This window comes from Vipera ursinii, assembly GCF_947247035.1.
Source record: "Vipera ursinii genome assembly, chromosome: 16".
NCBI classification, from domain to species: domain Eukaryota; kingdom Metazoa; phylum Chordata; class Lepidosauria; order Squamata; family Viperidae; genus Vipera; species Vipera ursinii.
The window spans coordinates 2,680,601-2,706,548 of record NC_139529.1 but is presented as its reverse complement, the minus strand read 5'-3'; the positions used below and the strand labels follow the sequence as shown (position 1 = coordinate 2,706,548).

General features: G+C 46.0%; 2 protein-coding genes and 1 long non-coding RNA gene across 6 annotated transcripts; 2 read left to right on the top strand and 1 right to left on the bottom strand.

Annotated features, from left to right (window-relative positions):
* Window positions 1–2,937: 2,937 nt before the first annotated feature.
* On the bottom strand, window positions 2,938–5,040 carry LOC310647607 (mitochondrial-processing peptidase subunit alpha-like). Of its 4 annotated transcripts, none has more exons than XM_083374952.1 (6): window positions 4,968–5,040; window positions 4,642–4,838; window positions 4,477–4,556; window positions 4,053–4,135; window positions 3,644–3,730; window positions 2,938–3,262 (listed from the first exon to the last, which is right to left on the bottom strand). In XM_083374952.1, exons 1-5 carry the CDS (start codon window positions 5,012–5,014, stop codon window positions 3,670–3,672), a joined length of 468 nt encoding a protein of 155 aa, XP_083231078.1. In that variant the 5' UTR covers window positions 5,015–5,040; the 3' UTR covers window positions 2,938–3,262; window positions 3,644–3,669. The 4 variants fall into 4 exon arrangements, 3 of the variants coding, with proteins under 3 accessions (XP_083231078.1, XP_083231079.1, XP_083231080.1); XM_083374953.1 differs by having other exon boundaries at window positions 2,938–3,207; XR_014493897.1 differs by lacking the exon at window positions 4,053–4,135 and having other exon boundaries at window positions 2,938–3,207.
* Window positions 5,041–5,201: 161 nt separating this feature from the next.
* LOC310647750 lies at window positions 5,202–10,844 on the top strand. Its single transcript, XR_014493931.1, has 3 exons — window positions 5,202–5,269; window positions 9,576–9,674; window positions 10,815–10,844. It is a non-coding gene; the product is annotated as an uncharacterized lncRNA (long non-coding RNA).
* Window positions 10,845–22,283: 11,439 nt separating this feature from the next.
* Window positions 22,284–22,772, top strand: LOC310647578 (small ribosomal subunit protein uS11-like; the record flags this gene model as incomplete). The annotated part of the gene is made up of 1 exon (XM_083374907.1): window positions 22,284–22,772. Exon 1 carries the CDS (start codon window positions 22,317–22,319, stop codon window positions 22,770–22,772), a length of 456 nt encoding a protein of 151 aa, XP_083231033.1. The 5' UTR covers window positions 22,284–22,316.
* Window positions 22,773–25,948: the final 3,176 nt, after the last annotated feature.

Genomic DNA, 25,948 nt, shown 5'->3' with positions numbered 1-25,948 from the left:
CCATCATGTAGAAACATATTTTCCATTTGTCTAAATACAGCCCTGGGAGACTGAAGAGGTACCAGGTTGATTAGCACGTTTCATACAAATGCTGAATGAGAAAAAGTAACATCCCTTTGTACTGTATTCTCCATGTTCATCCAGATTTTTCTCAAATGTAGGTTTAAAATCTACAAAGTCTTCATGCAGTGATTTTGTCCGTGCCATTTTGTTTTACTGGGAAGAATGTTAGTGATAAATCAAAATTTACACCCGATGCATTATGCAAGGAAATATCAATGTTGTTTCATTGCATCAGTTTCAACTGATTTCACAGAAGATTGAGATTTGATAAAAAGTTACCCCTACTTTTTGCTTCAACAGGTGGACTCGACCATTCACCTTGTCCTCTGAAACTTAATAATAGTAATAGGTCACCTAGTCCAACCCCCTGCTCAGCCAGGAAACCCTATACCATTTCAGACAAATGGCTGTGTAAAGTATTTGAGGGACTCAAACTGGGCAAAGTATTTATGCTGGTGGTTGGCTGGAGCAGAACCAGGTGGAAGAATTCTTGGTCTCTGTTTTGTGTCTGCAATCTGTATTTTTATGAGGGGGCAGTTTCTGGCTCCTTATCTCTCCTTCAGGAAAGGTTTCAGCTGGAACCAGGATTGCTACCGAGATGGGGCAACTGAGAGACCGACTTGAACTCAGCCAGGAAGTAATGAAGGCTGGACATGGACAACAGGTAAAGCCCCACAAATCCAGCTCAACACTGCCACGCTTAGCAAATGCAGGTATTAGATCCTATGGAGAGAATAGTGTTGCGTGAATTAAATCAAAATTTACTGGGCTGGCCAGGATATCTCTAGCTCTGGAGCAGATATGTCAAACACAAGGCCACATCCAGCCCATGTTGTCCGTCTGTCCCAGGGACCTGCTCTGGAACAAGAAACCACCAGCCCAAGGCATCTCGGCCCAGCCCAGGCCAACCAGACACTGATGTACAACCTGTTTGCGTCCATCAAAGTCAGAACCCGCCTTAGATCCACAGGGCAGCCCTGGAACAAGCAACGTGAGTCCCTGGGTGCAGTGGAGTCTGGTGACCCTGCTGACTATCTTGCCCTGCAGGCTGACTTCACCCAGGGTGCTGGCCGTCTCCTGTGTGCACAGCCTGGTGGTGGGGTGGTCTTGCTGGTTCCAGGGCTGCCCCGTGAATCCGAGGCTCAGCTTGTTCTGGCTTTGATGGACGCAACCAGGTTGCAGATCAGCGCCACCCCCCATCTCCATGGTCCCCTCGCTGAACTAGCCTTGCAGCCACGAGGCTTCCCTTTCACCAGGACCAGCCCCGCCCACCCACGAGGCATAGCGACGGCCAGTGGCAGCATGGAGACCGCTAGCACTGCCAATGTCTCTGTCTCCTCCTATCACCGAGCATATCTGGGCTGCTGGGCTCCCGAGGGCCGATAGGTGGTGCCAACATCTGTCCTTTGCTGCCCCCTGATGGCCGGTAGGGTAGTTGCAGCAAAGACCTCAGTGGGTCCCTCAAAGATCTCTTCGTTGGTGCTTCCTGCAGCCTGTGGGCCGGAGCTGGAAGGCTGCCCGGGCGGCGAGGGCAAGTGGAGCTGCCTTCATCATCCACGACCGCAGTGGAGAAGACCTGTGAATGAAAGTGCTGGAAGGCACCATCTTTGTACCTGGCGGAAGCACTGCAAGTGCCATCTTTGCAGCAGGAGGAAGCAAAAGTTAACTGAGCTCGCTGTCGCATTTGCAGCTGCCGGAACAGAGTGAGGCTCCTGGTACCCTCTGCAGGCGGTCAGCGGGAAAAGGAAAGGGATGAACTGGGCAATCGCCTAGATTAGAACTATGGCCCTTTTTTGACTTGTGGACTTCAAGTCCCAGAATTCCTCAGCCAGCCAAATACTGTCCATGCTGGCTCAGGAATTCTGCGAGCGGAAGTCCACAAATAATAGAGGATCGTTCCTCACCTCTGACATACAGCAACCTGAAGCGGGATGTAGCAGTACCCAAGGTTCTGTTCACATGACCTGCTTCCCCACTCCTGGCTTTGCATACCCAGACCCCTGGCATTGTTTAACGGTGTGTGTGTGTGTGTGTATAGAAAACTGATTTATAATACATGATGTGTTTGGTTTATAATACATGTGTAGGCGAATTTTTCCCATGTAATTTTGGGAGATGGGTAATCCTCCGAGTGTAACAAAAGGAGTCATACCTAAATAAATGGGCACATCCCCCAAATTCCCTGCCCTTGGATATCCCAGAAAGCCACTTTTGAACATCCCTGAGTGGATCCTGGCTTCTCTGTTAGGTATGCAAGATACAATCTGTGAAAACTATTTCTAGGGTGGCTTATCATCATGGAGTCGTGTTATGTAGAGATGGAGGTCAAGGATATGAAGGGACGTGCGCAGCAAACTGCCTGTCTTAGTATCTTATTCCCATGTTCTATGAGCTCATTCTAATTAGCCTTGCCAAGGATTGCAAGAGCCAGCCAGATAAGAACTAGCTAGATAAGGAAGGCTTCTTCCCTGGCTTGGGAGATTCGGGATGTTCTCTAAGATTGACTAGGGAGTAGAACAATAGATAATGCTTTTGCTGTGCGTAATTTCCTGCTGGTTAACACTGTATAAATACAATAAACACTGCGTAGGCAGACAGACATATTTGGGACACCTTGCTTGACTGGTCTTTGAATCCCACAGTGGTAGTGAAATGCTCGGGATGCAACAACGATCATATGTTTGCTGATAACTTGGGCTGTTCTTCACGGTTTGCTACTTCAGCTGGAATTAGTTCCTGGGAACAGTTCAGAGCCGACAGGTTATTAGTGAAGGCAAATTCAAATTTAGAATAGAGGTGGAAGGCGTCTTGGAGCTCTTGTTAGGACCCACCCCAATCGACATCTTAGGAAAGAAAGAACTCTTGAAACAGGAATTATCCAAAAGGAGCTTTTACTAAAACATGATTGGTAATGGAATACTAGACAGGATCTGAAACTGTGTTACAGATTGGTACTTTTAAAGAGTCCCCAAGTCAAACCCCTCCCCTCAAACCATCTGGTCAGTCCCGGATCAATGAAAATTCAGGTGTCAAACCCTTCCATGGGAAAGAGGGATCTTCCATTCTCCTCTGGCAGAAATCACAAACATCTTTATGGCAACGCAATTTGCGTTCAGGTGGGACAGCGAAATCCTGTCTGGCTCTCTTTTGAAGCACAGAAGACGCCATGACAATCTCACCTGGCAATCTACTTTTTTAACTATACTATTTAAATTTTGTGTGTGTGTGTATATATATATATATATATATATATATATATATATATATACTGTATATATATATATATATATATATATATATATATATATATATATATATATATACTGTATATATATATATATATATATATATATATATATGAGAGAGAGAGAGAGAGAGAGAGAGAGAGAGAGTGTGTGTGTGTTGGGGGAGGGGATATACATACATACAGATATACACATATGTATTCTCTATATAGATACATACATACACATACACACATATTCACTCTCTCTATATATACATACACACACACACATGGCCAAGTGAGATTGTCACGGCATCTTCTGTACATACATATATATCTGAACTAGATTATTACCTGACAGTCTGGGCTGGAGAACCACATCAGCTGACCATGGGGTCCAGGCCCCTGCTATCTGCAGAAACAGCGTACATTGTGGTATCCCTGAAAGAAGAGCAAATTGGTTTTATGTTCTACTGGGGTGGCATGGTCGCCTCCACCCAGGGTGTGAAAAATGGCATCACTCAAAGCAAACTCGAATGACAGAATTTCCCCTTAGCCTCCCTGTGAAGGACAGATCACATGCTAAAACGGGAGCCGGGAAAAGTCCCAAAGATGCTTTTTCAGTAACTACGACGTGGATAATTTGAGAATCTCCACATAGACAGAGTTAGGAAAAAGGACGCCATACGTCAAACAGGTTCCAGTCAAAAGCCACACATAGCTCGGCTCGGCTTTGTCGAAGGATGCCCGACAGGAAACAGACCTTGACACCTGGCAATCACAGATGCCTCCGTGCTTCTCCAACGTGAGAAGGATCTCATCCTTGCTGCTAAACCGGGCCGTAGACTAAACGGAGAAGGGAGGGAGAAAGCAGGAACCGGGTCAAGGAGGCAAAAATAAAAGGCAACTCAGCCCTAGTACAGGGCTAGGCAGCCTTGGCTCTTTTCTGAGCCGGCTCAGCAATTCTGGGCGTGGAAGCCACGAAAGAGCCAAGGCGGCCTACCCCTGCCCTCACGCATCCGAGGCTGGCTGGCAGCTTTTGGAGCAGAACTCGGGCCAAGAGCCCAGCAGGCAGGGGCAGGGGCGGGGGACAGGTGGCCTGCCTGGGGGCCTCGCTGACCGTCCGGCAGGCTGGCCATAAGCCCGACCCTTTCGCCTCCCCACCCCCCTCCGGGAAAGGCACTCACGGAAAAGGCCAGCTTCTCCAGGAAGTGGGAAACGCCGCCGGTGTACTTGGCTTCGTGCCTCGAGCCGGAGTTGATCAGCACTGGGCAGACGGGCGGGGGAGACGGTCAGCTCTCGGCCTCGCTTTGGCCCCGCTGCCCCCCGCCGCCGCCCCCCACACCCCTTACCGCCCAGGGTGCAGAAGGGCCCGAACCTCCGCTGGGAGGCCACGCGCAGCCCGCCCTCCAGGGCGCTGACCTCCGTCTCGAAGCCCTCCGGCCCGTCCAGGCCGGCGAAGGCGGGCTTGGGCAGCCCCGGCAGAGGGGCCGTCAGCGGCGTGCCCGGGTAGCCGCCCCCGCTGCTGAACCGCCGCGAGCCGGCCAGCCTGCAACGGGAGGAGGGGGAGGCTGAGGCGAGGGAGGGCGAAAGGAAGCCCCGGGGGCAGGGAGGCCGTTCCCCACAGGAGTCCCCTCGGCCGGGGGACGCGAAAATCGAGGCCGAGGCCTCGACTCACCTCCGCGCCGGGCCCAAAAAGCCCCTCCGCACCGCGCTGGCCGCCATCTCACTCGCCGAGGAGGAGGAGGAGGACGCCGATTGGTTGCTGGGGTGACGGCGCCGGCGATTGGCGGGAAGGAGGTGAGGGTCCCGCCCCCGCTTCCGGCATTGGGCCGGAAGTGCCTGGAGGCAGGTGAACCCCGGGGGATGCCGGGAGTGGCGGTGGGCGGAGCGCGAGGCCTGGTCGGGCGGGGGAGGGACGGCTGAGGAGGCCCCAGAGTGGCCCTTGGAGCCGCCCGGAATGGCCTGGAAAACGTTCCGGTGACGAAAGGAGTTCGAGTGGAGGGAGGGGGGTTAACTTGCAAATGTGCTGGCAGACAAGCAGGTGCACTGTTTTGCCAGTCAGCTGCAGGAAGAAGAGGAAATTTTATTTTATTTATTTTAATCCCATTTATATCCCGCCCTTCTCCGAAGACTCAGGGTGGCTTACAATCTAAGCACAAATCAAATGTGCTTAGCAATATGAGACAGGTGCCAGCCCAGGGTTGGAGGGCTGTGTCTCAGGACACGCTGGCCACGGCAGCAACAGGAGCCCCTTCCGAAGGGGAGATAGGGAGGAAAATGGGAGATAGGGAGGATATTGCCTGTGTGGGCAATAGAGGTTGAAAAATCCAAGTGTTAAGGGGAGAGGCGTTGGAGGGATTTCCCTTCCCTCAGCTGCAGTTTTGCAAAGGGGTCCTGGGGAGAGAAGGGGCCAGAGAGAAGCTGGATCTGGGCAGGGAGGGGCTAGGGTTGCAACTAGAGGCGAGGGGGCTGACTGACACAATAATTTTGCTGCCCCTGATGTAATTTGCAGTTATCGTTCATGACAGATTGATATATTGACCCGAAACTGTACACCTATGACCACAATTGAACCAAAGGTTTCTGTTGCTGACCGTTGTTAAGTGAGTTGCGCTCCATTTTACTACCTTTTTTTGCTATAGTTTTGAGGTCATCTCCCCAGTTTTTAAGCCAGTTAGTGCAGCTGCTAAGTGACTCACACCATTGTTAAGCGAATCTGGCTTCCTTCGCTGACTTTGCTTGTCAGACGGCAGCTGCAGAGGTTATAAAGTGTGAGCACGTGAGCCTGGCACTGTGCGACTGTCGGGAATACACGCCAGTTGCCTGAATTTTGGTCACGTGACCATGGGGATCTGCAATGCTCACAATTGTGCAAATTGATCATGTCACTTTTATTCAGAGTTGCTGTAACATCAATCACTAAACAAATGGTGTTAAGTCGAGGACTCTCTCTACAGCCCTTGAAAAACACCCCATAATACCCCCCAAAACAGAACTGTCCTGCAACCAATCTCCAAAACTAGCCCAGTTGGGTAGAAAAACTGCTCCACTCTCTGTTCCCAGCCAGTATTCCAACTCAGTCCCCAAACTTCCACCTCATGGACACAGTTTGGCTTTTCAAGGGAAGAAAATGACACTGTTGTACTTTTGGTACACCCTACAGTTAAATTTGGTCTGCTAAAGCTTTGCAAACTCAGGAGATAAATGTGGGAATGGTTGAATCCAAAATAAAGCATCTCACCCCACTGAAGAGTCTTCTGCCCTGGAAATACTCAGCTGGTTTCTAATCAAAGCTTTATTAGGGTCAAAGAGAGAAGGGTAGAGTTAGGTGTATGAAAAAGCATAAGAACTATTGCAAAAGTAAAAGATTGATTTTACTATATGTGGAAGTAGTCACAATCAGAGCACTCAGGGCGGGGAGTCCCAAGCTGGGCGAGGGGCTTCTTGGCACCCCAGGAGCCGACTCTGAGCTCCCTCTGCCCAGAGGAAGGCAGTGCTAGGAAGGGCCAAGATCCGGCGCAGAAGCTTCAGTCTCCCTGCCCTGCGATGGACGAGTCAGGATTGAGGAAGAGACATAGCTACCACCCTCGGGGGGGGGGGGATGGAGCCCCCAAAGGGGCAGCAGCGTTAAGACGTTATACGGCACCCCCAAATCCACAGACTTCGCTACTGCGCAGGCGCCACCTGGCTGGCTGAGGAAGGGCGACGCGGATTGGTCACTCTGGCGAGAGCGGCGATTAACAAAAAGACTCTTCGGGGCGGTCCCTTCAAGCGAAAGAGAAACAGCTACCAGGAAAAGGGTGCGCAGAGAAGTCCCGCCTCCACTTCCGGGAACGAATAGAACTGAGGCGCCTAATTGACTCGGTCACGGACGGGCTCGGAGCCAGGTGGGGCGCAAGGGATGCTGGGAGTCGCAGTCCGAGCTCTTCTCTGGTGGAGAAAAGGGGGAGGGTGGAGGCCGAGGCCTGGTCTGGCGGGAGGGGCGCTGGGAGGGAGCCCTGCCCGGAAAGTCTCACTGAGAGGCCGAGGCTTCGGCTTTCCTCCCCGGGCGGGGCTGGGACTCCCCTCTGGGGAAGGGACGAAGCTGTGACCCGCCTCTCCCCCTTCGCCCCTGCAGGACTTCGGGCGACCCGGCGGAGGAAGGAAGGAAGGAGGCCCCGCGGAGCAGCCCCGGGAGGAGACGTCGGGGAAGGCCCGAAAGGGATGAGCCGACGTGGACTCCGGGAAAGGAGGCCGCCTGGAGGGAGGAGCGGGGAGCAGGAAACGGGCGGAGACCCCGAGACGGGCCTGGAGGGCGGAGGGTCCCTCAGAAGAGGCGGGAAACTCGGGAAACACCACAGAATCCAGGAGGGAGGAGAGAAATATCAGTGCCCGGAATGTGGAAAATCCTTTAAGAGAAATGGAGATCTTAAAAATCATCTAAGAATCCACACTGGAGAAAAACCAATTAAATGCCCGGAGTTTGGAAAATCCCTTGAAAGAAATGGAGATCTTGAAAGGCATCTAAGAATCCACACAGGAGAAAAACCATATGAATGCCTGGAGTGTGGAAAGAGCTTCACTCGGACGGGACACCTTCGTATCCATCAAAGGATCCACACAAGAGAGAAACCGCATAAATGCTCTGACTGTGGAAAAAGCTTCAGTCGGAGGGGCACCCTTTATATACATCAAAGGATCCACACAGGAGAAAAGCCGTATAAATGCCTTGAATGTGGGAAAAGCTTCAATGTGAGGGGAAACCTTTATAAACATCAAAAAATTCACACTGGAGAAAAACAGCATAAATGCCTGGAGTGTGGAAAGAGCTTTAGTCAGAGAGGAAACCTTTATAAACATCAAAAAATTCACACTGGAGAGAAACCATATGAATGTTTCGAATGTGGAAAGAGATTTATTAATGGTGAAAAACTCAGTAATCATCAAAGGATCCACACAGGAGAAAAACCATATAAATGCCTGGAATGTGGAAAAAGCTTCAGTCAGAGGGGAGATCTCTCTAATCATCAAAGAATTCACACAGGAGAGAAACCATTTAAATGCCTGGAGTGTGGAAAGAGTTTCACTCGGATAGGACACCTTTATATCCATCAAAGGATCCACACTGGAGAAAAACCATATGAATGCCTGGTGTGTGGGAAGAGCTTTACTGTGGCTGGACACCTCCGAAGACATCAAAGGATCAGCACAGGAGAAAAAATGTATAAATGCCTGGAGGGCTTTGAGTGTGGAAAGAGCACCTTTTCCATTCATCAAAGAATCCACTCAGGAGAGACACAGCATAAATTCCTGAAGTGTAGAAAGAGCTTCAGTCTAAGGGGAAACCTTTATGTACATCAAAGGATCCATTCAGGGGAGAAAGCGTATAAATGCCTCCAGTGTGGAAAGATCTTTACTGAAAATAGTGGTCTTCGTAAACATCAAAGAATTCACACAGGAGAAAAACCATTTGTCTAGAGTTTGGAAGGTGTGAACACTTACTGTTCATTGCCATCTCATCCTTTGTGTGACAACATTTTACTGCTCCCTTTATTGCTACTCTCTGTTTAATGATTCTGCTATTCTGTGATGCCTAATAGTTGAATTTGAATCTTACACACTTTTCAAGGAGTACAAAATCTTATGAGTAGAAGTGTATTCAATTCCACAAACTCATATCACAATTTCTTCTCATTGCTGAGATTTCATTTTGAGATTCAGAAGCTACTACTGAAATGTTCTTCCCATGGGCCTAGAAATCAGAGCGCTCTCTCCTGGGTTAATTTTCCCCTTGAAATAGTTCCGTACTTTTTGGCACACTCCCTCCTTCAACACAGAGGACAAACTGCACTCTTGGTTATTACTGAATCAATTAATGAGTCTATTTACCCTTTTCTCTCCTTATGCGGGCCATAACCATTGCCTCATGTGAAGACCTCTGTGTTGCAGGAATATAGTCCTTGCTGAGGGCCAAGCAACGGGTTTCTTGCACTTGGTTGCACTTTCTTGTAACTTTAATGTTTTTGTGATAACCTTGTAATATAGAAGGTTTCTGCCTTAGCATCTAGGTGCTTGTAACTTTCTAACTGCAAAACAAGGCACTCTCTCAGGCTGAATAGCACAGGACTTTTTCAGTTGTACATGCTAGAAGATTCAGCTGCCTAAAAATGTCCCTTTTCACAATAGATTTCTGTGGCTCATGCTCTGGATGCCTTTTCCCATGTGAACGTTCTCCTTTTAATACAATGGTTTGAAATGGTTATTATGGGATGTTTAACTTACTGTCCACGTTTCTGATTAACAGGATTTCTTCCATCCAATCAACTATTCTTGTAGTATGAAAGGAGACTCACACGAATCTTGAGCAGCTGTGTTCTTTATTGGTTAACATTCACTCATATATGTATGTCTTAAACAATAGCTTTAGCAGTTAAACATTAACAGTTTACATGCCATCCCGAAATTGGTTGTTTTTCCTTATCTATTGCTTATCCTTTTCAATTAACACAAGGAATAATATATGATCCAGTTTCCTGCATTCCATAAGCTTATCTTTCTAATTTAAGATCTTGTTTTTTGCATGTTATCTCAAGCCCACTCTGTACACATCCTTTGCAGTCCCTGTCTGAGCTTTGCCATCCAAAAAGGAACATACAGAATGTGTACTTCAAGATGGACTCAGGAAACATGCTACATATTCTTTTGTACTTTTTCTACTGTATGTGTCCTGTGCTCCTCTTTTCATTAAGGGAAACCTCCTTGTGAGATTAATAAGTTGCCTTTAAATGAACTTCTAATTGGAACAAGTGTCCCATCAGGTACAAATTTTCCCTTTGTCCACACCCCACCCCACCCCCAATGCCCGTCCACATGGCAGGAACTGACTCTAGAGCTAATTTGGCCTTCATGGTTGGGGATGTCATTGTTTGATATAATCTAAATGGGTTTTCCAAATGTCAGCACCATGTAAGACCATCCCCAGATATCTGAAACTCTTGTAAATTGGATGCTCTCAGTAGTTCCCTTATCTTTATAAAGCTTTTTAGCAGAAACAAGAGACTCTAAGGCCAACAAAGCTTTGTGAGATACGATCCATATCCTCAGCATATAGGAGGAGAAGTAGGGCCCAGGGATTGACACAGGTGTAAGCAGGAGAATGATCAGATGAGCTGTTGAGCAGCGGAGTTGCTACGTAAAGAGCGTGGAGGTCTAAATACAGCCCTGGGAGACTGAAGAGGTACCAGGTTGATTAGCACATTTCATACAAATGCTGAATGAGAAAAAGTAACATCCCTTTGTACTGTATTCGCCATGTTCATCAAGATTTCTCTCAAATGTTGGTTTAAAATCTACAAAGGCTTCATGCAGTGATTTTGTCCATGCCATTTTGTTTTATTTAGAAGAATGTTAGTCATAAATCAAAATTCACAGCCAATGTATTATGCAAGGAACTATCAGTGCTGTTTAATTGCATCAGTTTCAACTGATTTCACAGTAGATTGAGATTTGATAAAAAGGTACCCCTAACTTTTTGCTTCTACAGGGGGACTCGACCATTCACCTTGTCCTTCTCTGAAACTTGGAAGGGACCTTGCAGGTCCAGCTCGAACCAGGATTGCCACCGAGACGGGGCAACTGATAGGCCAGCTTGAACTCAGCCAGGAAGTAATGAAGGCTGGACTTGGACAACAGCCAGAAATCCAACTCTTCTCAACACTGCCACACTTAGCAAATGTGAATGTGGGTGTTAGATGCTATGGAGAGAGTAGTGTTGCGTGAATCAAATCAAAATTTACTGGTCTGGCCACGATATCTCAAGCTCTGGAGCAGACATGTCAAACACAAGGCCCACGGGCCACATCCAGCCTGCAATGTTATCCGTCTGTCCCGGGGACCTGCTCTGGAACAACAAAAGACCACCCCAGGCCAACCAGACATTGATCTACAACCTGGTTGCGTCCATCAAAACTAGAACGTGCTCAGCTTTAGATCCACAGGGCAGCCCTGAAACCAGCAACGTTCCCTGCCCTGCTTACTGGGTGCACACGCAAGTGGAGTCTCCTGGCTATCTTGCCCCACAGGCTGACTTCACCCAGGGTACTGGCCATCTCCTGTGCGCACACCCTGGTGGTGGGGCGGCTTCCTGGTTCTAGGGCTGTCCCGTGGATCTAAGGCTGAGCAGGTTCTGGCTTTGATGGACGCAACCAGATTGTAGATCAGGGCAACCCCCACCAGCACCTCCACGGTCCCCTTGCTGAAATAGCCTTGCAGCCACGAGGCTTCCCTTTCACCAGGACCAGCCCTGCCCACCCACGAGGCATAGCGACGGGCAGTGGCAGCATGGAGACCGATAGCATTGGCAATCTCCCCGTCCCCTCCTATCACCGAGCATAAAGGCCAGCAGGTGGCGCCAACAGTTGTCCTTTGCTGTCCCCTCATGGCCGGTAGGGGGGTTGCCGCTCGGCTGTACTTCATCTCGAGGGCCGGGAAAGGCCACGGCGCCCCCCCCCAACAAAGAGCTCAGTGGCTCTCTCAAAGATTCCTTCGTTGGCGCTTCCTGCAGCCCAGGGATCGTGGGGGCTGGAGCTAGAAGGCTGTCCGGGCGGACAAGGGCAAGTGGTGTGGCCTTCATCATCCATGACCGCAGCGGAGAAGACCTGTGAGTGGAAGTCCTGGAAGGCACCATATTTGTGCCGGGCGGAAGTGCTGCAGGCTGAAGGCACCATCTTTCCAGCAGGCGGAAGGAAAAGTTAACTGAGCTCGCTGTCGCATTCTTTGCAAGTGTCGGAACAGAGCGAGACTCCTGGCGCCCTCTGCAGGCGGTCAGTGGGAAAAGGGAAGGGACGAACTGGGCGATCCCCTAGATTAAAACGATGGCCAATTTTTGACTTGTGGACTTCAACTTCCCGAAATCCTGAGCCAGCCAAATACTGTCCATGCTGGCTCAGGAATTCTGCGAGCGGAAGTCCACAAATAATAAAAAAACCGTCGTTCCTCACCTCTGACATACAGCAACCTGAAGGGGGACGCAGCGGTACCCAAGGTTCTGTTCACATGACCTGCTTCCCCACTCCTGGCTTTGCACATCCAGACCCCTGGCGTTGTTTAACAGGCTCAGTGCATGCCGATTTAACCTGGCAAACTGAGCAGACCCTGCATGTGTGAGGGCTTCCCTTGCCACTGTGGCTTATTGCAGGGACTCCACCGGGGAACCTCTCCAGGCAGGTGACTCTCAGTCTGTACCTGGGCAGCCTTGGCTGACTTGGGAAGGAAAGGTTGCTTAGGCTTGGATGGGGGACCACCAGGAAACACAAGAGATGATGTCTAGCAATGGAAAGTTTAAAAAAGAAGCAGCCCCATCTGTTGCAGCCCAGAAAATGCTTTGAAGGTGTCTGGGATTGACCCGAGGATGGGTTGCCTGCTCAATTGACTAATGGCTGGTCTGGAAAAAGGTTAATTGAGGTCCAGCCTCTTTAGCACTTGGAGCATGGCAGGGACTGGAATTGGAAAGGAAGCGATGGCTGCTTGATATATTCTGTAGGTCTTTGAAGAGGAGATTTCCTCCTGGCGGGGGGATTAGGCTGTTGGCTGAATCATAGAGAGCTTTGATTTATAATACATGATGTGTTTGGTTTATAGTACCTGTGGTTTATAATACATGAATTTTTCCTATGTAATTTTTCTCTTTTGTAAGCCACTCTGTCATTGGGAGATGGGCAATCCACCAAATGTAGCAAAATAAGTCATACCTAAATAAATGGGCACGTCCCCCAAATTCCCTGCCCTTGGATATCCCAGAGAGCCACTTCTGAACATCCCTGAGTGGATCCTGGCTTCTCTGTTAGGTATGCGGGATACGATCCATGAAAACTATTTCTAGGGTGGCTTATCATCATGGAGTCGTGATAGTGAAATGCTCGGGATGCAACAACGATCATATTTTTGCTGATAACTTGGGCTGTTCTTCACAGTTTGATGCTTCAGCTGGAATTAGCTCCTGGGAACAGTTCAGAGCCGACACAGGTTATCAGTGAAGGGAAATTCAAATTTAGAATAGAGGTAGAAGGGGTCTTGGAGGTCTTCTAGTCCAATGCCCAGCTGAAGCAGGAGACCCTATATAAAGGGAGAACACGTCAGCCTGGCACTGTGCGACTGTCGGGAATACACGCCAGTTGCCTGAATTTTGGTCACGTGACCATGGGGATCCGCAACGCTCACAATTGTCCAAACCGATCAGGTCACTTTTTTCAGAACTGCTGTAACTTCAGTCACTAAACAAAGGGTTGCAAGTCAAGGACTCTCTCTACAGCCCTTTAAAAATAGCCCATAATAGCCCCCCAAATGGAACCCACTAAAATCAAAATTGTCCTGCATCCAATCTCCAAAACTAGCCCACTGTTGTGTTTCTGGTTCACACTAAAGTTATATTCAGTCTGCTAAAGTCTTGCAAACTCGGGAGATAAATGTGGGAACTGTTGAATCCAAAATAAAGCATCTCACCCCACTGAAGAATCGTCTGCCCTGGAAATGCTCAACTGGTTTCTAATATTGGTTTCATTGGTTATGAAAAAGCATAAAAAATATTGCAAGATTGATTTTACTTTACGTGGAAGTACAGGCAGTCCTCGAGTTACAAGAGTTCTTTTAGTGACTGTTTGAAGTTACAATGGCACTGAAAGAAGTGACTTATGACCATTTTTCACACTTATGACCATTGCACCATCCCTACTCATGTGATTTACATTCAGATGCTTGACAACCGGTTCATATTTATGACAGTCGTAGCATGGGGGGATCATGTGGTCCCCTTTTGCAACCTTGGCAAGCAAAGTCAATGGGGAAGCCAGATTCACTTGACAACCATGTTAGTAACTTAACTACTTCACTGATTCAGCTGACAAATACGGCAAGGCAAGTCGTAAAATGGGGCAAAAGTCACAAGTTCCTCACTTAACAACATACAGTGGGACAAAAAAGTATCTAGTCAGCCAGCAGTTGTGCAAGTTCTCTCACTTAAAAAGATAAGAGAGGCCTGTAATTTTCATCATAGATATACCTCAACTATGAGAGACAAAATGGGGGGAAAGAATCCAGGAAATCACATTGTAGGATTTTTAATGAAAAGTGGAGCAGGAAACAGGCGGAGATGCCGAGACGGGCCTGGAGGGCGGAGGGTCCCTCAGAAGAGGCGGGAGACTTGGGAAACACCAATGAATCCAGGAGGGAGGAAAGAAATATCAGTGCCCGGAATGTGGAAAATTCTTTAAAATAAATGGAAACCTTAAAGTGCATCTAAGAACCCACACTGGAGAAAAACCATTTAAATGCCTGGAGTGTGGAAAGAGCTTCAGTCAGAGGGGAAGCCTTCATAATCATCAAAGAATCCTCACTGGAGAAAAACCGTATAAATGCCTGGAGTGTGGAAAGAGCTTTAGTCAGGCTGGACACCTTTATACACATCAAAGAATCCACTCAGCAGAGAAACTGTATGAATGCCCAGAATGTGGAAAGAGGTTCAGTTTGATGGAAAACCTTTATGCACATCAAAGAATCCATACAGCAGAGAAACCGTATAAATGCCCGGACTGTGGAAAATCCTTCCAAAGAAATGGAGATCTTAAAAACCATCTAAGAATCCACACTGGAGAAAAACCATATAAATGCCTGGAGTGTGGAAAGCTGTAGGAAACCTGTGATATTTCCACCTTAGGCTCACATAAAATGGTGCAGGTCTGGCTCAGGACAGAGACAAGTTTCGTTTCTGTTCGTAAGTTACAGTTTACCAGAAATCAGATAACCTTGCTACGTGCAGACGGACAATCCCGTTGGAACACGTACAAGAAAGTAACACATACAAGAAAGTTACAGGAACAAAGACATTCCATACAGGGCTATAGCTGAAATGTAACCATTGCATAGCTGAAATGTAACCATTAGATAACTGCTTGTTGCTTGTGCCTTGCTTGTATCTCAATAAAAGAGAGCTTGGGACTTCAGTCTTGGCCCTCATCCCGAGAACGCTCAGAGAGACATGTCCTCATTTATTGGCAAGTTCATGAGGAGCCCGCCGGGTGCGAAAAACCCGCAACTGGTGACCCCGACGTGATCCACCGCGAGTGGATATGTCTCTTGACGGTCTCCATACTCATCGCCTGGAATAGGCTGTGCACCCGATCTCACCTCGTGAAGACGACGATCCATTCGTGAGTATGGGGAACAAATTTTCTAAGCAACAGACAGCGCATCTGAAAGAGCTTGAGGAAATAGTCAGAACTTCTAATATTTTACTTAAAAGTAGTGGCAAACAATTACCAGCAGTTTCAAAAAAGGATTTGATTGCCTTGATGGAATATATTTGGGAAAATACTCCGGCTTATCCGGAAAAGGGCTCGTTGAAAACAGGGACTTGGAGAAAAATTGGAGAATGGCTCCACAAACCTCCTCGAGCACTTCCAAAAATACTAACAGCCTGGCGAGTCTTAATGGAAAGTTTGTTGATCCACGAAAAGGGACTTAAAGAAGCCTTTTCCGTTTCTCCGGCTCCCCCTCCTTATGAGGAACCTATTCAGCCGGGAGAAACTCAGCCGGGCACCTCAGCTGCGGCTCCCAGTGCTCCTCAGGCTCAGCCAGAAGTAATTAACAATTATCCTAAAGAAGGAATGGTGGCAAATGCTATTAGACAGGCCGCCCGATCAGGACAGCTAACATTGGAAGATTTGTCTTGCTATCCAGTAAACATCCAGCCAGCTCCGGCAGCTGGAGGAAATGCTGTTCACACATATGAAGGACTGCAATGGAATGTAGTGAAAGATCTTTAAAAAGCCGTTGCTTCATATGGCATTCAATCGCCTTTTGTACAAGGACTTTTTGTTTCCATGGCCGCTACTTATGTGATGGCCTTGGTAGACTGGAAGTCCATTGCACACAATATGTAGTTTGGGAATCTGAGTATAAAAAAGAAATAGAGAAAAAAATTCTTGCTGGATTACGCCAAGGGGTAAATAGGGATCAATTATTTAGCACGGGACAATTCATTACGAATGACCAACAGGCTCCAAGCCCAAGGGAGGCTTTTAATTTGATACAGTAAGGGGCTTTAGCAGCTTTCCGCAAGATAGATGATCCTCACGGAAAAGCTATAATGTCTTTTGCAAAACTTTATCAAGGTTCCACTCAGGCTTATTCAGAATTTGTGGATAGACTGCAGGAAGAAATAACAAGGCAAATAGACAACGAATATGCCCGAAATGAACTCCTGTTGAAATTGGCTTATGAAAATGCTAATGAAGACTGTAAAAACTGTTAAAATCAATTATTGCCATGCCAAATGCCACTCTTGCTGACTATTTAAAAGCATGTCGCATAGTAGGCACAACGGCTTATTCCATGGATGCCTTGGCTATGGCCCTTAATAACGGAGGCAATAGACCCAAGGGAAATTGTTTTAATTGTGGCAAACCTGGACATTTTAAAGCGCAATGTCGGGCGCCTGGAGAAGGAGCAAACAAAAATCAAAATAGCTCCTGTATTAAGCCAAAAACCAATGGGAGCATTGCAGCTAGGACTCCCAAATCCAAATTTAATTCCTCAAAATTATGATTTAATGATCATTGATTTAAAAGATGCATTTTTTTCTATCCATTGTGTAAAGAAGACAGACAATTTTTTGCTTTTACATTGCCTGTTTTTAATAATTTAGAACCTGCCCAAAGATATCAATGGAAAGTGCTGCCTCAAGGCATGCTTAATAGCCCCACCATGTGTCAATGGTACGTGGCAAAGGTGTTGCAGCCATATCGTGATAAGCATCCACATTTTTTGGTTTATCATTACATGGACGATATTTTAATTGCAGCACCAGGCCCCAAAGGAACTGTCATGGCCACGTTTGATTTTTTTAACAAAAATTTTGAATCAATTTGGTTTTTTTGTCAGTCCACAAAAAGTTCAACACGTCACCTTATTCCTACTTAGGCCATAAGCTTTTATCCACAGCGGCTTATCCCCATATTCCAAAATTATTTTTGCCATCAGAACCAACATTGGTACAATTGCAGAAATATCTGGGAACCATTAATTGGGCAAGACCATATCTGTCCTTAACAACATCAGATTTGTCTCCTTTGTTTACTGCTTTAACGTTAGGAAAGCATCCAGCAGACAAAATTTGTTTGTCAGAACAACATATTAAAACTTTGCAGTTAGTAAATGATGCATTAAAAAAGGTCTGGGTAGATCGTATGGTTATTGATGTTCCTTTTGCTGCTATTATTTTAAACACGCCTGGACTATTTACTGCTGCTATCGTTCAATGTGCTAACCAATTGAAAATTTTGGAGTGGATTCATTTATCCCATACGCCCAAAGTTTCTATTTTAACCAGAGAAGCCCAAATGGCCCAACTGATTTTTAAAATTCGTCACCGAACGAAAGCCTTGATTGGGCTGGAGATAGACACTCTTTTTGTGCCTATGTCTTTGCAAATTTGGGAATCATTTTTTCAAACCTCAAGTGAATTGCAATTTTCCTTAGCTGATTGGCATGGCAAGGTTTCTTGCCACCCACCACCCGATTATCGTTTGCAAATTGTTCGCACTGTACCCATCGACTGGTTGTCACCCTTGTCTCCTCACCACCTACATTCGGCTGTCACAGTTTTTGCAGATGGCAGCAAGGAGTGTGGCGCCTGTGCCTGGTTGGAGCATGGTCAGTGGATAACCAAGCAAACAACACCCCAGCGGTCAGCTCAAAAAGCTGAATTGGCAGCTTCAATTTTGGCCTGTCAAATTTTTTCATTTCAACCTTTGAATCTTATTGTGGATAGCTTTTATGTTTATCACACAATTCAAGTGATTTATGGATCTTATTTATCCCCATCCGTTCAACCAGATTTGTTACAACTTTTTTTAACCTTGCAAAATTTGCTTTTTGAACGGCAACATCCTATTTTTGTTGCTCACATTCGTAGTCATCAGCCTTTTCCAGGTTTTTTGCAAGAGGGAAACAATGTTGCCGATCAGGCTGCCTCCGGACCTTCAGCCTGTTCTTTGCAACCCCTCACCCCCTGGGAAAGTCATTCATATTTTCATCAAAATTCCAAAGCTTTGCAGAGGCAGTTTGGCATCACCGCTGCAGAAGCTACTGCTATTCGCCAGCAATGTCCAACCTGCAGCCAACAAGCAACTGCAATCCCTATGGGTGTCAATCCAAGGGGATTGGAGCCTTGCCAAATTTGGCAAATGGATGTCACACAATATGCACCATTTGCCCCATGGAAGTATTTGCATGTTTCAATTGATACCTTTTCAGGATTCATCATGGCCACCCCCCAAAGGGGAGAAGCCACCAAACATGTCATTAATCATTGTATTCGGACCTTTGCAGTGCTAGGATGTCCAAAAGAACTCAAAACAGATAATGGCCCTGCCTATAGCAGTCAAGCCATGGCAATTCGCCAGCAGTGTCCAAACTGCAGCCAACAAGCAACTGCAATCCCTATGGGTGTTAATCCAAGGGGATTGGAGCCTTGCCAAATTTGGCAAATGGATGTCACACAATATGCACCATTTGCCCCATGGAAGTATTTGCATGTTTCAATTGATGCTTTTATTGTATTCGGACCTTTGCAGTGCTGGGATGTCCAAAAGAACTCAAAACAGATAATGGCCCTGCCTATAGCAGTCAAGCCATGGCAGTATTTTGTCATCATTGGCAAATAACACACACATCTGGAATTCCATATAATAGCCAAGGCCAAGCCTTGGTGGAAAGAGCTAACCAAACCTTGAAACATGCTTTAGATCGCTATATAAATCAGAACAGGGGAAAACGAAACCCCAACCTCCCAGCAGTGCAAGAAACTCTTAACCTTTGCCTCTACACTCTGAACTTTTCAAACCTGACTGGCCATCCCTTAACCACAGCTGCAGAGCGGCATTTTTCATCTCAAGTTGCAGATCAGCCTAAACCCAAAGTGTGGTATCGCCAACTTCCAGACCTAACTTGGAAAGGCCCCGCTGACCTTATCACCTGGGGCAGAGGCTACGCAGCTGTTCAACTGCCAGACAAAGTGCTGTGGATCCCCGGTCGTCATGTTCGTCCGTATCATGCCTCCACAAACACAACTGCAGCACCCATTAAAGATGACAGCATGGTTTGTGACTTTTTTCAGCTTTGTTCTAACACCACTGACTGACGCCACTAAAAGCAGTAGTAAATAGTCCAGGCGTGTTTAAAATAATAGCAGCAAAAGGAACATCAATAACCATACGATCTACCCAGACCTTTTTTAAGGCATCATTTACTAACTGCAAAGTTTTAATATGTTGTTCTGACAAACAAATTTTGTCTGCTGAATGCTTTCCTAAGGTCAAAGCATTAAACAATGGAGATAGGTCTGATGTTGTCAATGACAAATATGGTCTTGCCCAATTAATGGTTCCCAGATATTGCTGCAATTGTACCAATGTTGGTTCTGATGGCAAAAATAATTTTGGAATATGGGGATAAGCCGCTGTGGATAAAAGCTTATGGCCTAAGTAGGAATAGGGTAACATATGTTGAACCTTTTGTGGACTGACAAAAAATGACTTTCCCAGGGGGTAAGGGGTTGCAAAGAACAGGCCGAAGGTCCGGAGGCAGCCTGATCTGCAACATTGTTTCCCTCTTGCAAAAAACCTGGGAAAGGCTGATGTCTACGAATGTGAGTAACAAAAACAGGATGTTGGCGTTCAGAAAGCAAATTTTGCAAGGTTAAAAAAAGTTGTAACAAATCTGGTTGAATGGATGGGGATAAATAAGAGCCATAAATCACTTGAATTGTGTGATAAACATAAAGGCTATCCACAATAAGATTCAAAGGCTGAAATGAAAAAATTTCACAGGCCAAAATTGAAGCAGCTAATTCAGCTTTTTGAGCTGACCGCTGGGGTGTCGTTTGCTTGGTTATCCATTGACCATGCTCCAACCAGGCACAGGCGCCACACTCCTTGCTCCCATCTGCAAAAACTGTGACAGCCGAATGTAGGGGATGAGGAGACAAGGGTGACAACCAGTCAATGTGTACAGTGCGAACAATTTGCAAACGATAATCGGGTGGTGGGTGACAAGAAACGTTGCCATGCCAATCAGCTAAGGAAAATTGCAATTCACTTGAGGTTTGAAAAAATGATTCCCAAATTTGCAAAGACATAGGCACAAAAAGAGTGTCTATCTCCAGCCCAATCAAGGCTTTCGTTCGGTGATGAATTTTAAAAATCAATTGAGCCAATTGGGCTTCTCTGGTTAAAATAGAAACTTTGGGCGTATGGGATAAATGAATCCACTCCAAAATTTTCAATTGGTTAGCACATTGAACGATATCAGCAGTAAATAGTCCAGGCGTGTTTAAAATATTAGCAGCAAAAGGAACATCAATAACCATACGATCTACCCAGACCTTTTTTAAGGCATCATTTACTAACTGCAAAGTTTTAATATGTTGTTCTGACAAACAAATTTTGTCTGCTGGATGCTTTCCTAAGGTCAAGGCATTAAACAATGGAGATAGGTCTGATGTTGTCAATGACAAATATGGTCTTGCCCAATTAATGGTTCCCAGATATTGCTGCAATTGTACCAATGTTGGTTCTGATGGCAAAAATAATTTTGGAATATGGGGATAAGCCGCTGTGGATAAAAGCTTATGGCCTAAGTAGGAATAGGGTAACATATGTTGAACCTTTTGTGGACTGACAAAAAAACCAAACTGATTTAAAATCCTTGTTAAAAAATCAAAAGTGGCCATGACAGTTCCTTTGGGCCCTGGTGCTGCAATTAAAATATCGTCCATGTAATGATAAACCAAAAAATGTGGATGCTTATCACGATATGGCTGCAACACCTTTGCCACGTACCATTGACACATGGTGGTGCTATTAAGCATGCCTTGAGGCAGAACTTTCCATTGATATCTTTGGGCAGGTTCTGAATTGTTAAAAACTGGCAATGTAAAAGCAAAAAGTTGTCTTTCTTCTTTACACAATGGGATCGAAAAAAATGCATCCTTTAAATCAATGATCATTAAATCATAATTTTGAGGAATTAAATTTGGATTTGGGAGTCCTAGCTGCAATGCTCCCATTGGTTTTTGGCTTAATAGAGGAGCTATTTTGATTTTTCTTTGCTCCTTCTCCAGGCGCCCGACATTGCGCTTTAAAATGTCCAGGTTTGCCACAATTAAAACAATTTCCCTTGGGTCTATTGCCTCCGTTATTAAGGGCCATAGCCAAGGCATCCATGGAATAAGCCGTTGTGCCTACTATGCGACATGCTTTTAAATAGTCAGCAAGAGTGGCATTTGGCATAGAAATGATTGGTTTTAATAATTTTTTGCAGTCCTCGTTAGCATTTTCATAAGCCAATTTCATTATCAATTCAGTTTGAGCATATTCATTGTCAATTTGTCTTGCAATTTCTTGCTGGAGTTGGTCTACGAACTCCGCATAGGGCTGATTAGGGCCCTGAAAAATTCTTGAAAAAGATAATTTTGGTTTTGAAGTGCTATCATCCACTTTTTAAAAGGCAGACAATGCAGCTTCTTTTATGACAGGAAAAGCGTCTCTAGGAGAATCTGCCTGTTCTGTGGCTGCTACAAATTGCCCTGTTCCAAATAATTGATCTCTGTTGACTCCTTGAGGTAGCCCAGCAAGAATCTTTTTTTCTACCTTTTTTTTCAGATTCCCAAACAACATATTATGATGGAGTCAAAACCATGTTAGCTATAGATTTCCAGTCAATTAAACACATGGTATAAGCGCTACCTATACTTATTAAAAATCCTTGCACATAGTTAGATTGAATGCCATAACTAGAAACAGCTTTCTTTTATTTCTTTGATCAATTCATAGTGCAAGGCTGTATACTCTTGGATTGGTTGACCTCCGGCTGCTGGTGCTGGCAAAAAATTGACAGGATAACAAGGTGACAAATCTTCCATGTTCAATTGTCCTGTCTGTGCAGCTTGTCGCTTTCCGGTGCTGGCTGCCGCCTGCAGAGACGTTCGAAAATGGCTCCCCGTAAGGGTAAGGAAAAGAAGGAAGAGCAGGTTATAAGTTTGGGACCACAGGTTGCTGAAGGAGAAAATGTGTTTGGAGTTTGCCACATCTTTGCTTCCTTCAATGATACATTTGTCCATGTAACTGACCTGTCTGGCAAGGAAACTATCTGCCGAGTAACTGGTGGCATGAAAGTGAAGGCCGACAGGGATGAGTCTTCTCCTTATGCCGCTATGCTGGCTGCCCAAGACGTAGCACAAAGATGCAAGGAGCTGGGAATCACTGCCCTTCATATCAAACTGCGGGCTACGGGTGGAAATAGAACCAAAACTCCTGGACCTGGAGCTCAGTCAGCTCTCCGGGCTTTGGCTCGGTCTGGCATGAAGATTGGGCGCATTGAGGATGTTACCCCCATTCCTTCTGACAGCACTCGTAGAAAGGGCGGTCGCCGTGGTCGTCATCTGTAAAATAGTGGCTGTTGTATTTGCAGCTTGTCGAAAAGCAGCCGCCACTAGTCCTTCTTTTTGTTATGATTTAACAGACTCTGGCTGAGCCTGAGGGGCACTGGGAGCCGCAGCTGAGGTGCCCTGCACGGTTTCTCCCAGATGAACAAGTTCCTCATAAGGAGGGGAAGCCGGAGAAACTGAAAAGGCTTCTTTCCCTTTTCATGAATCAACAAACTTTCCATTAAGACTCGCCAGGCTGTTCAAATCCTTTTTTGAAACTGCTGGTAATTGTTTGCCACTACTTTTAAGTAAAATATTAGAAGTTCTGACTATTTCCTCAAGCTCTTTCAGATGCGCAGCCTGTTGCTTAGAAAATTTGTTCCCCATACTCATGAATGGATCGTCATCTTCACGAGGTGAGATCGGGTGCACAGCCTATTCCAGGCGATGAGTATGGAGACCGTCAAGAGACATATCCACTCGCGGTGGATCACGTCGGGGTCACCAGTTGCGGGTTTTTCGCACCCGGTGGGCTCCTCATGAACTTGCCAATAAATGAGGACACGTCTCTCTGAGTGTTCTCGGGATAAGGGCCCAGACCGAAGTCCTCAGCTCTCTTTTATTGAAATACAATCCTACACAAGCAACAAGCAGCTATCCAATGGTTACATTTCAGCTATAGCCATGTATGGAATGTCATTGTTTCTGTTACTTTCTTCTGTTACTTTCTTGTACGTGTTCCAACGGGATTGTCCGTCTGCACGTAGCAGGGTCATCTGATTTCTGGTAAACTGCAACTTATGAACAGAAACGAAACTTATCTCTGCCCTGAGTCCGACCTGCGCCATTTTATGTGAGCCTAAGGTGGAAATATCACAGGTTTCCTACACCTGAGGGTTTTTTTTCTTTTTTCATATAGAAAAATCCAAGAGTGCTCTCCACCACCACCACCCCTGCTGGATACCCCAGGAAAAGTTCCTTCTTTACCCAGGAAACCAGTTCCACCAACCTGCTCTGCAGCTTCCAAGCAACAGCCTGGCTGACCTGATCAGGTGTCAGGACCCACCCCAATCCACATCTTAGGAAAGAACTCTTGGAGACAGGATTGTCCAAACAGGAACTTTTACTAAAACATGGTTGACAGTGGATAATTTAATTTAATTTAATAATATTTCTATACCGCCCTTCTCCCGAAGGACTCAGGGCAGTGAACAGGGCAAGAATAAAAATACAGAATTACAAAAGTTAAAACAAGATTAAATAAATGCCCATATACTTGATCCCCTCCGACACCATTGTCCTCTGTCTGTCTATCTGCAACATCTTGAAACTTTCCCACACCGTATCCTTTTGCAGCTTCCAAAAATGATAGGGGGGTTGCTTTTAACACATTACTATAAAAATCACGTGCCTGAGCCACAGTAACCAAACGATGTCTTTTACCTTCGTACGTCGCCACCAACCCAACTGGAATCTCCCATCTGAACTTAATATCACGTTTCTTAAGTTCCTGTACTAGAAATGCAAAATCTTTCCTTCTCCTTAGGATCTTCGGAGGGATCTCTTTTAAAACCAAAACTTCTTGCTCAGCCACTACCAAATTAGTATCATAAGCAGCTTGAATGACTTCATCTCTAATTACTCTCTTTGTAAAATAGACCACCACATCTCTGGGTAACTTCCTCTGTCTTGCAATCCATGAATTTACACGAAAAACTTTGTCCATATTTCCCTCAATTTCAGATGCTGACTGGCCCAGTACCCCTTCCAGAGCCTCAGAAATCAGCTGCTTTAAATCTTCTTTACCATTCTCCTTTAAACCCCTAATTCTAATAGCATACTGCATCTGATTATACTGAACAAGGCTCAATTCTTCGTCCACTTTATCCCTTATATTTTCATTTTCTAATACCTTTGCTTCTAATATAGAGTTCTTTTGACTGAGATCCTCCACTTTTATATCCAGCTGTAGCACACATTCAGCTACGGATTCAACCGTAGACAAGATGTCCACCCTCATTGCTCTCAGCTTCTCTTCCATCTTCTTCTCCAATTTCTCCATTTTCTCCTCCAATTTCTCCTCCAGCTTTTTCAACTTTTCATCCATCATATCAGACATCAGTTGTGCATGCTTTCCAAGAGCGTCTTGTAAATCCTTAAGCGTCAATACCGGGGGAGATGCAGGAGGAAGCAAAGCTTGCAGTGAGGTCTCTTGCACCAGGGAAGCCCCCGCATTCCAAAGAGCTTTAGAAGTTTTAGCCGCCATCTTCCCCCACTTTCACTTATTACGCACTTTCACTTTAAAGCTATAAAATCCATTGAGCTAGAGAGTAAAAATAAAGAGTCCACTTCACCTTGACCTCCTGTACCGCTCTGCCTGCATCTTGATAATCAAAAGTATTTCCTTTTGGCAGGGGTGGTTGCTAACGCCTGGCTCTGCTCCAAGAATCCCAGAGCAGAGGCGCTGCGCAGCTCGGAGCAACCCAGGCTTCGGGGGGGCTCATCCTTCAGCCGCCCAAGCTCTCAGCTCAGGCAGCCCCGGAGAGCTCAACCCCTACCTGGGGCCTCACCCCCTCCTCTTCTCCCGAGGAGGGGGCTTCAAATCCATCTAAACAGCTGATCGGTGCTGTTTACGATGGAAAAACACAGCTGCGGAGCGGGCAGCCCGAAAACGGCTGTCTTTCGACGTCGCGTCGCCACCGGAAGTCTTAAATGTTTATGTTATGTTACAGTTTCATCGGTTGCTGCAGGAGGCCAGAAGATGACGCGCGCCGCCCTAAGAAGAGCGAGACGAGAGCGAGAGCAAGACCAGCAGAAAGTTATGGAATCTTCAAAGTGTGCTTACAGTGAAGATGTAGGAGGAGAGCGGTCTAAAGAAGTTTTGGGGGTCATGACAGAGGTGCTCCAAAAGTTTTGGGGCGTTAAGATTGCTGATTAAATTTTTAGATTAGAATGTCAACGGAGAAAAATTATTATAGAGGAGAAAGAAAGTTTTTTTTCTTTTTTTTAATATTTTACACAATTTAAGATTGATGTTATTTGCTTGCTAGAAAAGTATATTAGGGTTATGGACTTAAAGTATGTGTTGAACTAAGAGTGGGTATGTAAGCTCCTAATTAACAACAAGTTGTCTTAGAGATTGCCTAAATTTTTTTATATATATACTCTTTTTATCTGAACTTTTATTTGAACTTAAG

Bases quoted from the DNA above. Each gene is read 5' to 3' on its own strand.
- LOC310647607 (XM_083374952.1), bottom strand. From the start codon at position 5,014: ATGGCGGCCAGCGCGGTGCGGAGGGGCTTTTTGGGCCCGGCGCGGAG. The intron at 4,136-4,476 runs GTGAGTGCCTTT...TTCTCCGTTTAG, and splicing joins TGGAGAAGCTGGCCTTTTCC to TCTACGGCCCGGTTTAGCAG. The intron at 3,731-4,052 runs GTCTGTTTCCTG...CTCTTCTTTCAG, and splicing joins TGTGATTGCCAGGTGTCAAG to GGATACCACAATGTACGCTG.